At 39.3% G+C, this 13,207-nt stretch overlaps 2 protein-coding genes across 3 annotated transcripts; one reads left to right on the top strand and one right to left on the bottom strand.

Annotated features, from left to right (window-relative positions):
- The first annotated feature begins 753 nt into the window (after positions 1–753).
- Positions 754–3,708, top strand: LOC103973859 (heat shock 70 kDa protein, mitochondrial-like). The gene is made up of 5 exons (XM_065113420.1): positions 754–990; positions 1,172–1,251; positions 1,369–1,447; positions 1,587–2,153; positions 2,250–3,708. Exons 1-5 carry the CDS (start codon positions 910–912, stop codon positions 3,483–3,485), a joined length of 2,043 nt encoding a protein of 680 aa, XP_064969492.1. The 5' UTR covers positions 754–909; the 3' UTR covers positions 3,486–3,708.
- A 621-nt stretch (positions 3,709–4,329) lies between these two features.
- On the bottom strand, positions 4,330–12,527 carry LOC103973860 (AT-rich interactive domain-containing protein 5). Of its 2 annotated transcripts, XM_009388529.3 has the most exons (14): positions 11,907–12,527; positions 11,182–11,832; positions 11,057–11,096; positions 9,589–9,641; positions 9,086–9,131; positions 7,982–8,074; positions 6,953–7,075; positions 6,787–6,838; positions 6,639–6,714; positions 5,543–5,609; positions 5,275–5,325; positions 5,006–5,098; positions 4,839–4,935; positions 4,330–4,694 (listed from the first exon to the last, which is right to left on the bottom strand). In XM_009388529.3, the coding sequence occupies exons 2-14, from the start codon at positions 11,829–11,831 to the stop codon at positions 4,687–4,689; spliced, it is 1,449 nt and encodes a 482-aa protein (XP_009386804.2). In that variant the 5' UTR covers position 11,832; positions 11,907–12,527; the 3' UTR covers positions 4,330–4,686. The 2 variants fall into 2 exon arrangements, with proteins under 2 accessions (XP_009386804.2, XP_009386803.2); XM_009388528.3 differs by having other exon boundaries at positions 11,182–12,527.
- Positions 12,528–13,207: the final 680 nt, after the last annotated feature.

The following is a 13,207-nucleotide window of genomic DNA, read 5'->3' as shown; positions in this document are numbered from 1 at the left end:
GAGAAAGGTATAATGACAAGTTCTATATAAAAAAGTTTCCATTTATTCAACAGGTAATAGATAAGGAGATTAAGGTGCAGAATCAACTATAGCAGAAGTTCTAAGGTGAAATATGATTTGTCATCACTATGAGAAAATAATGGAAAAGGCATAATTTTAGATCCATTACTGATGAGCCAGTATATAACACAAATACTTACCAACAAAACCAAGCAATGTACCCTTAGGGTTGTGACACTTAAGGGCACTATGAAGACCCCAAATGACATTATGTCCTCCTGGAGATTGTCTCCCACAAAATACTACACCAACCCTGCAACATGAAATTTGAATGCATGAATGCTAAGTTTTATATCAGACAAGTTTTGAGCCACAAAAGAAAGTCCACATGAGTCAAGAAAAAAATTGAGTGGTTACTACAGCAAAAGTTAACGTGTCCCGCAAATGGTACCCGCATGATGATTTTAATCTCTGTTGTGCGTGTTAGTGGGTCGGATCCACACGTGATGTAACTTCTAATCCAATAATGGGCGGAACCCACGGAATAGGACGGCGACCTACCCGTCTCGGTACCTTTCTTGTCATTGGAAAGGATTTGGGGCCGACACTCCGTCTGACCACAAGAACGAGAGGGACACCGGTGCTATAACCATGGCGAGTGAGTAAACACTCGCGTGGCTAGAACCTCTGGGAACCTTCCGGAGAGCATTTCGGGTCTCTCATTATATAATGGGCCGCTGTGTAACGGCACGTCATGTTCTGCCTTGCATCGTGCCGCCTTCCTCGAGCTTCCATCGGCGGCAAGGGTTTACGGCGGTCTGTAGGGATTTTGCCTGCTCTACTCCCGCTCTCTAAGTCCTCCTCGGCCTCCGGTCCTCTCCCTCCGAGACCCCTCTTCTTCTTCTTCAAATGGCGATCGGCTCCATGCTCCTCTCGAGGATGGCTAGGTCCAGGTCATTGACCTACCCCATCTCCTCCGCTCTGCCCCAGGTACGTGGTGGTCGGAGCTCTCCTCTTGTTTCTATCAACTCGATTTCTTTTCCTCTGTCGTGAAGCAGAAAAGTCGTCGGTGTTTTTGAGATTGATTGGAAATTTCTTTGTTTCGTTTTCTTTTTTCACACCTGTGAACGTTATGTAATCAATCAATCCCATTGTTGTTGCGCATATCCAGGTTTCTAAGCTTCTGAAGGCTCCAAATGGTATGTCTCCTCCAACTCAAAGTTGGCCTGATGCTGGTGCAAGAGCATTTAGGTAATATATACTGACCCCTTTTATCGTATCGATCTTTCCTTTGTTGCTCTCCGTGGTCGTCTCTTTGCAAATTGCGTTGTCAGTATCTGAGCTTTCTGAACTGGCTGATTTATGTAGCTCAAAGTCGGCAAGTGCAGATGTAATCGGCGTCGATTTGGGTACAACAAACTCTTGTGTTGCTGTCATGGATGGAAAGGTGAACTCATGCTTAACTCATGTTTTACTTGTTGTCCTCCTTAACTGAACATTTTGTGGTCTTTTCAATTTGTTAAGGTATGTCTGTTTGGTTGATAACGAAGATCCTCTAATATGTGTATCTTGGTTGACTTCTCCAGAGTCCCAAGGTGATTGAAAATGCAGAAGGTGCAAGGACGACTCCGTCAATCGTCGCCTTCAATCCGAAGGGTGAACTTCTGGTGGGCACTCCAGCAAAACGCCAAGCGGTGACAAACCCAGCCAACACTTTATTCGGTACCAAGCGATTGATCGGAAGAAGGTTTGATGACCCCCAGACACAAAAGGAACTGACGATGGTGCCATATAAAATTGTCAAGGCACCAAACGGGGATGCTTGGGTTGAAATGAATGGACAGCAATACTCCCCGAGCCAGATTGGTGCATTCGTGCTCACCAAGATGAAGGAAACCGCAGAGGCTTATCTTGGTAAATCTGTTTCGAAGGCTGTCATCACTGTTCCCGCCTACTTCAACGATGCACAGCGCCAGGCTACAAAGGATGCAGGGAGAATTGCTGGGCTTGAAGTCCTTAGGATTATCAATGAGCCAACTGCAGCTGCACTTTCCTATGGAATGAACAATAAGGAGGGTTTGATTGCTGTCTTTGATTTGGGCGGTGGTACTTTCGATGTCTCCATCCTGGAAATCTCCAATGGGGTATTTGAGGTTTGTTCCTGACAGACAATACATATCTGAATCATCTTTCTCCCATAGTTTTTTATTTTTTTTTTCGTTTTAATAGCAGTGATCTTCCATTTGCAGGTCAAGGCTACCAACGGGGATACATTCCTTGGTGGGGAAGACTTCGATAATGCGCTGCTAGACTATTTGGTTAGTGATTTTAAAAGGTCAGAGAACATTGATTTGTCCAAGGACCGATTGGCGCTACAACGGCTAAGAGAAGCAGCAGAGAAAGCAAAAGTGGAACTCTCATCGACATTGCAAACAGAGATAAACCTTCCTTTTATTACCGCTGATGCTTCAGGAGCCAAACACTTCAATGTCACATTGACACGATCTAAGTTTGAATCACTTGTTAACCATCTGATCGAGAGAACCCGGATACCATGCAGCAATTGCCTGAAAGATGCTGGCATTTCAGCAAAAGAACTCGATGAAGTCCTTTTGGTTGGTGGTATGACAAGGGTACCCAAGGTTCAGGAAATTGTTAGTCAGATTTTTGGCAAGAACCCTAGCAAAAGTGTGAACCCCGATGAGGCTGTTGCCATGGGAGCTGCCATACAAGGTGGCATCCTGAGGGGTGACGTTAAGGAGCTTCTCTTGCTGGATGTCACCCCACTCTCCCTCGGCATTGAGACTCTTGGAGGGATCTTTACGCGGCTTATCAACCGAAACACAACTATTCCAACCAACAAGAGTCAGGTCTTCTCGACTGCAGCTGATAACCAAACCCAGGTCGGCATCCGGGTATTGCAGGGTGAGAGGGAAATGGCTTCGGATAATAAGCTTCTTGGGGAATTCAATCTCACTGGCATTCCTCCTTCTCCAAGAGGCATGCCCCAAATAGAGGTCACCTTTGATATCGATGCGAACGGGATCGTGAAGGTCTCGGCCAAGGATAAAGCAACAGGCAAAGAGCAGGAAATCACCATCAGATCCTCAGGTGGGCTGTCTGAAGAGGTGATAGAAAAGATGGTAAAGGAGGCAGAGATTCATGCTCGGAAGGATCAGGAGAGGAAGTCACTGATCGATATCAAGAACACTGCAGACACTACAATTTACAGTATCGAAAAGAGCCTTGGGGAGTTCAGAGATAAGATTCCCGGGGAGGTTGCCAAAGAGATCGAAGACTCGGTGGCTGATTTGAGGGCTGCAATGAGCCAACAAGACAATGCGGAGAAGATCAAGGAGAAGATGGAAGCTGCAAACAAGGCAGTCTCAAAGATCGGACAGCATATGCAACAAGGTGGAGGTGGAGGTGGAGGAGGGTCTTCAGGTTCTGCATCTGAAGCCGACTACAAGGAAGCCAAGATGTAGAATTTTGCTGCATCATTTAGATTCTTAGGTAACAGAAACACGTTAACTGGAAAGATTTTGTGCGCTTGGATAAAAAGATGGGAGGGGGAGGCTGAAATCATGAAAGGTACTTTTCACTGCTATAATTTTTTTCTTTGTGTATGTCGATCTTTGATCAAATATTGGCTGCTTATATTGTCACTTAAAATCAATGTTTCCCTCTCGAATCTATCTTTCTTCCCAAGTTTTCGAGTTCTCATGGGACTGGTTGGCATTGTCTTGACATGTTTCTTTTGGTCCTATTAGGATCAAAATTGGATGCTCAAACAGCAATTACTTGCACTTTTCTTTTGTTGTCCAAAGATATCCTCTAGTTGGCTCCGAATGTCATCCCTGAGATATCACCTTAGTCTTTATTCAATATAAGCCAATTTCTGCATGAAATTGATGTGGGACTGAAATCGTTTGTGTTTTAGTGGGTATGCTTTTGGTATTCCCGATCCAACAACTACTGCGGATTACCAAATAATATTGCCAATGAAGATCTCTCAAATCGGACTAGTAAATAACTATTCGATCGCTAATACTGCGCCGATCCAACTACTGCGGATTACCAGATATTTGATCCAACTACTGAGGATTACCAAATAATATCGCCAATCGGATTACCAGATATTTGATCCAACTACTGCGGACTACCAAATAATAACTCTGCTGTTTGTTTTCTTGTGCGATGCTCATCCTCATCCAGCTTGCATCTCCTTGGGAGGGCCGAAGAAGAATTCCCGCTGAGTTGAGCGAGCATTAAGCAGAGGTATGAGCTCAAGCTTGAACAACAGGCAATACAAGTCGACAACAATCGCAATACACAAAGGTAGACTGACCATATTTACTCATCAGACTAATAAAGATGGTTAATACGTCCAGCTATGCACATGGAACCATGGGTTTGAAATCATTTATATAGATGAGCTGAAGCCAACATCATCTACTTTTACAAACTAATACATAAAACTGAGTCTTTGCTATCAAAACAACAATCTACTCGATCAACATTCTTCCCCTACATTAGTACTCCTGACTTACGGACAGTGTCCTAAATCAGATCAGATGTTTTCCGAGGCATTTGTTTGAGTCGAAAAGGAACGTAGAATCCAGCAGGTTCACTGAAGCATTGCTCCGACACAAACAGCACCTCAGTTGTCTCGGCAAAATATAAGCCCTAAATATCTGGCAGGCAGAACCAATAAATACATAGAATTAGACCAAATACTATTGACATGACATATTTTTAGATGAGCAAGCAAATGGTACCAACTCTACTACTTCTGTAAAAAGGTAGTACAACAACTCCACAGTCTCATAGCTATAGACCTGAGTGTTCAAATGGCACACGGACAAACAGTTGGCCATGCAGGGTCACCACCGCCGAAGTTTGATGAGGATCAATCCGCAAAGGCAAGGTGATAACCTGAGGATATTGTGTGACATTGTTGAGTGAAAAAAGATGTCAGTAACAATTAACTTTTGTACACAATCACCTTTTTAAAGGGAGTGACGCCCCACGGATTATCAGGCTGCTCCGGTTCGCCAGATATAACCAATCGACCAGCAGGATCAGATTGCACATGCACCTGAATTGATGCATTAATAAATTTAGGGCAATCAGTTGGAGAAACAAAATTGTTATCCTTCTCCTGCTCATATAAGTATAGGCTGAGCAACATTAAGATTGATGTGAGAGAACTTTTCTGTAATCATTCAACAAGTTACCAATGTCATTACACATCATAGAAAGAGTGGCATCTACCTCTTCACGTAGAAGCCCAGGAACTAAAGCATAGACTTCAAAACAATCCTTCTGCAGAGAGCAGAGAACATAGTCAAGGTAAAAGGTTATAATGAACAAAAATATTAAGCACTACGCCAGCATACCATATTTGGTTGCACTAGTATGAACTTCATAGGGGTTCATAACTTCTAGAAATAAGCACTTTTTTCTTCTTCTTTTTTTGCATCATATACACTATATACTAGTAAGGGATTTAACTAAAACTGAAATTACAATAAAACCATACTGTTTGCCGCACATTGATCTTCACCCAATCAGCAGGAGTCCCAACATCAAAAACCATCGAGTCGTCTCTGTCATAAAAGCACCCATTTTAATACCATAAATTGATCCACAATTCTAGAGAACCATTTGACTTCGACAACAAAACTATAATAGCTTTTACAGAGCAAGAAGCACTGGAAAAAGGAACTAATAATTCCAAATGCATGAGACAGGGAGCCATGTGATTGGACAAAGATCCAAGATCAGCTTTTTTAGGAAAAAGAATCTTAAAATATGGCAAATGTGGGGAAGGCTCCATCCCCAATCTTTAAGTATAAGAAATCAAAATGTCCAAATAACAATTATGTTTTCTGTTTCTTTATTTGTTTTTTATTTTCCACATAAAACATAATAATATTTAGACAGATTCAGAAACCTATTTAAGTGGTAAATAATAGGAAATTGTTAGCCTCTCTATGTTTAGAAGGTTGCAGACCATCGAGTCTCGTGCACCAGGTATGCTTTTTTATGTTTTTTTTTTGTATATAGTGGTCTCTAGCCCAATAATAATGCACACCATAGCAAATTTTAGCATTATGGAAAAGAAGCAGCTTCTGTGGCTACATGATCTGCTTGTACAGCGGCATCCACACTACATGCACATCATGTTCAGTATATCCAACTAGAGACAGGCCTTATGCAAGATATTCACATGACCATATTCAAATATGTGGTGTGAATTTTAATTTACGACATTTAAGCCTAGCTAAAGAATATGCATGAGTAATTTGCATTAAGAACTGCATTTTAAACATGCATGCACCTCCACCACAACTAAATGTTCGTCTTAGAAATAACACATTTAAGCCTAGCTAAAGAATATACATGAGTAATTTGCATTAAGAACTGCATTTTAAGCATGCATGCACCTCCACCACAACTAAATGTTCCAGTCTTAGAAATAACCTCAAAGTAGTGAATTCTGCTAGATACACAAAATTGTGAGCTTACATCTATATCCACTAAAAAAGGCTACTAAACATATCAAACCAGAGGAAGCAATAGTTCTTTACCAACTAGAATACAATTTCATGTAATTAAGAGTGAGTGATCTTAACTGTGACTTAATGACTTTAGTGCGTGCAAATTTGACAGCACGGTCGAGACCAGATGGCTTTTTCCTCTTTAATCCACCTTCATACATTTCAGAAAACATAAGAAATCAGAAAATGAATGTCACGAACAGAAAACTCCAAGGACCCAAACCTATGCTTTTAAGATGCTTATCACGCTTTATCAACTGGAACGAGCTCTTGTCCTACAAACCAAAACAAGACAAAAAAAACATTTGCTGGGTCAACAGCAGACTCCAAAAAACATGTTTGCTGAAAATAATTACAGATCTCAACAATGGTAAATCACACTCACAAACCTTAATAATTGGGTCTCCAACCTCACCATTACCAAGCAAGCGCTGAGAGTGCCAACCCTGCATAGCACGTGCTGCAGCGTCTCTTCTAGCTCTACCTGAGACAGATGACTGATTTCCACTTGCCTGCAAGAACCATGAAAGGTGTCCCATAAGAACCCATTTCACCATACTAACCAACATACACAACTTACATGAAACTTACATGCAAATTCATGTTTCATCAAAATTGGGCAAAAGTAATCGTGACTATGAAAAGTTCCAAAACTAAAAAAAGCATTTACCAGCTTAGCTTAATAGCATAGGATTAGTTGATAATTGTAAGCAGCCATGATTGGCAAAACAAGAAGCAGCACCCATAAATTCTCAACCATTTGGGTTCAGACACATGACTATTTTCCTCCTCTTGGCCATATTTGTCCGAACTAACAAAACAAAATTTAAAAAGCAGTTTTCTGCGGTAATATTGGTTTAAGGAATAGGCAGTTCCTTTAACAAACCTTCGATCCGCTCCGTCAGAATCTTTCTACAATCAACAATAACCACTACTAGTTACCATATCTTCAAATAACAACATCACAAGTAAAATGATGGAGGCCTCTTACCTGCCAACTCGCTTCTACAAGTTCCCTGAGATATCATTAATTAATAAAAAGTGTGAATCCAAAGCTTGAGGTGTCAACCAATACGGAGTTTGGAATCAATACGGGGTTTTTGGAGAAAGTCAATGTACGTAACCTTAAATTAATATTTAGAGAGACTATTACTGTTGTATCAAGGCCTGCCCTTATTTCATTAATTTGTATCATTGTTTATGTCATTTTAGCTCAAATTCATAGAGTGTTGACATTCATTAGGAGTCAAAATTTTAAAATTCCTACTCTTACACAGAATCCTTTGTCCATTTATACAGATGGAAACATATGAAATAAAATATGGCCCTCTACTTCAAAGTAGAACTATGACATCTTCCAAAAGAGAAGATTGGTATTATAAAACACAATTAGATGACAAGATAAGGCTAAAACTTACCTGATGTTCAGAAATAATAGGCTCTGCAAGCGAAGAAGTTGGTACTTGGAGCTCTCCAGTACGAATCTTATGTTTTTCATACTCAAGAAGTGCCTGCATCAGTCAAAGGTGAATTACTGCCCATGTTGATTAAAAAATGAGTTGGTCAAAAAATCAATCAAAATATATAGTGGAAGGGAGATGGATAGAGAGCCAAGCAAAGGAAAAAAGAGTGATCGAGGAAGGGAGAAAAGAAAGAAAACAGGCAAGTAGAAATGGTTCTTGTGACCCAGATTTTTTGCCTCTCTATTAATTTTAAGTCCTTTCTAGTTTCTTTGATATCTTTTAAGTTAAAATATTTAACATCAATAAAAAGGGAAAAAAAATGCTGTATTTAGCATGGGATCTCCAAATCAATTCAAAAGAAAGATCAGTGTGAAAGTACTAGAATCAAATCAAGTGTATCAAAGTCCATTGCTACTAGCAACATGTGGAACCCAAGAACAAGAAGCAAGGATACGAATACTTGATTCTCAACGGCAACAATGGTGGTTACACTTTTAATTCACTTTAGGATATGAATATTCAAAGGAGTCACCGTTGCAGTTGAATCAGAGTTCCTTTGACCTGCTCATCAGAAGAATTCGGATCTATCAAATATACACAAGTAGTTTTGAGTGTTTGTTCTGGACACAGCAGCTTCACAAAATGTTTTGCACCCAGATAGAAATGTACCTTACACTATCTTGAAAATGACACAAATGCAGCCCTTCTGTTTTATGCTGCTGAGAAGCTAACTCCAAATAAATAATATTGGTTAAACCTAGTTTTGAACTCTTCTCCCTTCCAATCAAAGTTGTCAAAAGGCCAAGGCGAAAACAAAAGAACAAATTTTCAACAATGTATTATCATCATATTTAGATTTGATCAGACCAGTACTATGCTAATACATAGTATCAGTATATAAGATGCTAAAAAAAGTCTTTAATGATAGGCATAACAAATAAAAGTATAGTTAACTGATGTATGAGGTAAACATTTATAAACTTAAAAGAAGAGGTCTGAAACTTAAGAAAGAAAGTTCTTTCAAGGTCCAGCTTGCAACATTTCTAGTGTAAGCATTACCTTCTCATAGAAAATCCGAAATGTCCAAGACACTGTCGTACAAGTCCTGAAAAAATATTGACAATAAATCATTTAAGAGTGATGGATGTCAAAATTTTCCTTGGAGATGCTCATCAAAATGTTATTCAAAAGACCAATAAGTTAATGATACATTACCGTATGTTATAAAATTTTCAGAATACGCCAATATTCTTTTCTTAAAATCCATTTATGCATTCCCGTAAAAAAAATTTTAATAATTGTCACTTAAAATACAATATTTTATATGGTGCAAAAAATGTCGACTTTGAGGTTCTCCATGTGTCTTTCTAACACTCAGCATTTATAAGCTGAAACAAACAGTTAGTTACACAATGTTTTCAAGGGGATCCTCGATCGGTAAATATGTGAACTTGAAGTATGTAGGATTTGCATGATTCACTGAGTTTAGTTGGTTAAATTGTTTAAACCATTTTTGCCCAGTTGCCATTGGAGAAAGAAAACAGACTTGGTTAGGAACTCACTTTGGAGGTTTGAAAGATTCTCCCACCTGTCGCCAAAGTTTGCATGATGTCACCTAGACAAACAAATAAATTTACACATCAAGATTATGGCTTCACTTGAGAAACTAAGTCATTTTTCATAACGTGCTATTCTCGTTTTGGAGGATGCAATGACATATCAATGTACAAGAAGAGCCTTTACTTAAATTTCCATTTGTTATCAAACAGTTTGGGAAAAGATGCAAGAAAGAATCCTACAGCAGCAGCAAGCAAAAAATCAGATTTCTTTCTTTAGAGAACAAGACAAGTCATCTTAATGTAAAAACATTCAGTAGTCTTAGGCATAATTACCTGTTATGTGAATTGCTCAAATGAGAGTGGATATATGGTATGCCATTAATGGTAAATGAAATGTGTAGTTAGTGAACCACTCATGGTATCATTCTTTTATATTGGGCAAAACATTTTGGCATTACTAAGCCATTAGTCTTGCATTTAATCGGATCTGAAACCTTTTATTTTGCTTTAAACCCAATTCTATATATTTATACTTTTAGAAAGTTAGTGTTCTGTAACACCTTCGTTCCACATCTGGCCATTTGTTACGACCCAACCTGATCCTCAAATTGACTCATTAACCTTATCAACCTACATCCACATGGCCCAAAATGTTTAAGCTTAGAATAACAAGAGAAGATCCATCCAGCCACAGGAACCATCACAACATCCTCCCACTTCTGACGAAGGGACTAATCAAGCGTGTCAAATCTTTTCTTTAGATTTTCATGAATAGATTCTAGGTCACAAATGTCCGCCATGAATTTTGCTTCTGCTTACTAGGTTTATATCTAAAAAAATCATATATGACAAGAGATCCATGATTTGGCTATCGGGATTGCCTACCAACATGGGCTGGGATGTGAAGAACCCAAACTAGGATGTTGAAGCAGAACCACATTTTCTAGGAGGGTTTTAGTGATCCTGGTTATTATGATCATAACTGAATTAATCTGTGACGAACTGATTTTATGAATGAACCACAGAATTGTCCTCTAAAAGAATGTAACTGATTTGATTTCATAACGCAATTCCAGTGTCAGAAAGGAAGCTTAAAATTATTAAATGCGAAACAAAATTATCATCCAAATGGAAGAAGGAAATGCATTGTAATATCTGAGTTGTGGATCCTGGCATGGAATTACATCTCCAACCAAAACTGGTCCCATTTCACCCAACAACTAAAGAGGGTGAATCCTCAAAGTTGCAAACGACAAAAACTCATCATTCAGACATGGCAATTCAATTTGAAACAAAATAAATAAATCAAATATCTAGAGTTTGTCGGGTTTTATGATGCATAACAAATTACTTTTGCGCCCGACCTTTTATTTTAGATTATGAACTAAGGCATACGAGTCTCATATTTCAAACAGAAACCAGACGCAATGATGAATAGGAGAGAATTTCATGTAAAATGAAGCACTTTTACCTTGTCATAACCACCCAACTTTGTCACTTGCCTCCATAACCTGGTCCAGAAAGTGTATAAGACTATTATTGTGACAGCAACACAAAGGTAGCCAAAAAAAAAAAAGGGTGAAGGATTGTGCTTACTTGAGGCAGTTCAGCCCTTCACCATAGAACTTAGGTGGCTTAAATTCCATGCTTCTCTCTTTGTAGAAGTTATCAAGTTCTTTCATGAAAGCAGATTGTTGTTCCTCCGTACCAGAATCATAACCATCCAAGAAAGAGTCAAAATCAGAAGACTGGTTAGAACCCTCTATAACGCCGCCTTGGTACTCTTCGTTCCCCCTTTCTTGCTTCACTGAGGCCTCCGTAGCTTGATGTTCTTCAGAAATATCTTCCTTCTTATCTGTCACCATAAAAGAGCTCCCATTTTCAAGTTGTTCATTTTTCACCTCAGTCTTCTCTGAGTTCTCTCCAATATTGGCATCGGAAGCAGCAACAAGATCAGGGGCATCTTCCACCCGAGTCATTGTAGCAGGATCAGCATTGTTGGCTTCTGATATTTGTGGTATCTCATCATTTCCACCGGTCGGTTCAGATGAAACAAGCTCTTGAGAAAATTCAGGAAGAACTTCTGCTTGCAGCCCAGAGTCATTCTCGACCAAAGGGTTATCAATTAGAGGTGTGAGTTCCTCCTCTTCAGCTGCATTCATTTGCTCAACTTCAGAAATCTCTGTGATTTCCTTCTCCGATTCACTGCTTTCCACCATCCCACCGGTGTCCCCGACCTCACTCATCCTGCTGATTAATCTGTCAAATCGATACCAATTAGGTAGCAAAAAGAGCTAGCAGATTCCGTCAGATGAGCTTACCAGTAAGGTTCATAAAACACAGGCCAAATATGACTAAAGGTTGCTTCTTTTTTTTTTTTTGTGTGTGTACAGATGTTGGTAAAATGCAACTCGTTCTGCTCGATTCTGAGAGTTTGCAGACGTTCCAAGGGAAAAGCACAGGAAATCTTATCTTCCAACTCGTGGAAAACAAAAGCTTCCAACTTCTCTCAAATTCCTTGTCTGTAACCAGAACCTCTCCAAGACAAGACAAATTTCTTCAACTTCCGGAACCCAAAACCCAACCCCCACTTCCCAACAAAAGGAAATATCGCTACGTTCCTCTTGGATGCAAATGTATGCCAAAGCTACATCATATTCAACGAAGCTTCGAATGACATCAATTTTCTGCAGGGGGGAGGATGAGAGAACTTAGCTTTCTGGAGATGCCGCCGGTGCGGAGCTCCAATCACCTCGAGTTCACTAGCAAAGACGTGGGTTTAGATAAACCGTCGGAGGAATCCGAGCTCCAGATGCACCCTAGTCGCCCCTCCCCCCGGTCTCTAAACCCTAGATCTTGTTTCAATTAGATAAGAGGAAAGAACAGGTGGCGAGGAATAGAAGACAAGAAAGAGTAGTAGGTTTTCGGGCAGGGGACCGGAATCCAGTCCACAACAGGTGCCTTTACCCCACCACCCTTGGCAGTTTATAAAGATGGTTCGTCTGAACCGGAAACCGACCCGACCCGACCCGTTCGCTCGGTCGGTCGGTCGGTCGGTCGGTCTACTCAACCAAATAAAAATTGTCCCGGTTCAAATTGTTCCGTATAATTAATTAATAATAATATCTCTTTTTTGGCACAATTTTTATTTTTCCTATTTGGTCTCGTTGATATTGATATATACAATGCATCTATAATACCGTGATATCAACATTAGATATATATATATATATATATATATTAGAAAGAATGGAATGATAATCTATTTACATTATTTTGCAAAATATAATGAATGTTTACGATGTATGAACGAAAAATATTATAAATAACATTCTAAAAATACCATAGCTGAGTTTTCTTTTTTTTTTATGACTTGCATCCAACGCTCCAATATGAATTATGTCAACATCTTATTTGTTAATATTATAAGCGATGAAAAGAATCATAAGAATTTGTTACAATATTTTTCTATTCACACACTGTTTTTCTTTCCTATAAAATATTGTAATGATGTGTTTCGACTTGTATTTCTATATCCGTTTGTTGGCATTGTATGCAATAAAAAGAAAGACAAGAATTCACTAATTTATTATATTATTGTTTTTATTTTTTATTTTGTTAT

Source organism: Musa acuminata, chromosome BXJ2-6 (genome assembly GCF_036884655.1).
Source record: "Musa acuminata AAA Group cultivar baxijiao chromosome BXJ2-6, Cavendish_Baxijiao_AAA, whole genome shotgun sequence".
Lineage (NCBI taxonomy): Eukaryota > Viridiplantae > Streptophyta > Magnoliopsida > Zingiberales > Musaceae > Musa > Musa acuminata.
The sequence above is the reverse complement of the archived record's forward strand: the minus strand, read 5'-3'. Positions and strand labels throughout refer to the sequence as shown.

Excerpts from the sequence above, each read along its gene's own strand:
- LOC103973859 (XM_065113420.1), top strand. The coding sequence starts at position 910 with ATGGCGATCGGCTCCATGCTCCTCTCGAGGATGGCTAGGTCCAGGTCA. Across the intron at positions 991-1,171 it reads TCTCCTCCGCTCTGCCCCAG|GTTTCTAAGCTTCTGAAGGC; the intron begins GTACGTGGTGGT and ends GCGCATATCCAG. Across the intron at positions 1,448-1,586 it reads TTGCTGTCATGGATGGAAAG|AGTCCCAAGGTGATTGAAAA; the intron begins GTGAACTCATGC and ends TGACTTCTCCAG.
- LOC103973860 (XM_009388528.3), bottom strand. The coding sequence starts at position 11,831 with ATGAGTGAGGTCGGGGACACCGGTGGGATGGTGGAAAGCAGTGAATCG. Across the intron at positions 9,642-11,056 it reads AGTTGGGTGGTTATGACAAG|GTGACATCATGCAAACTTTG; the intron begins GTAAAAGTGCTT and ends TTGTTTGTCTAG. Across the intron at positions 5,610-6,638 it reads ACTAAAGTCATTAAGTCACA|AGACGACTCGATGGTTTTTG; the intron begins GTTAAGATCACT and ends CTTTTATGACAG.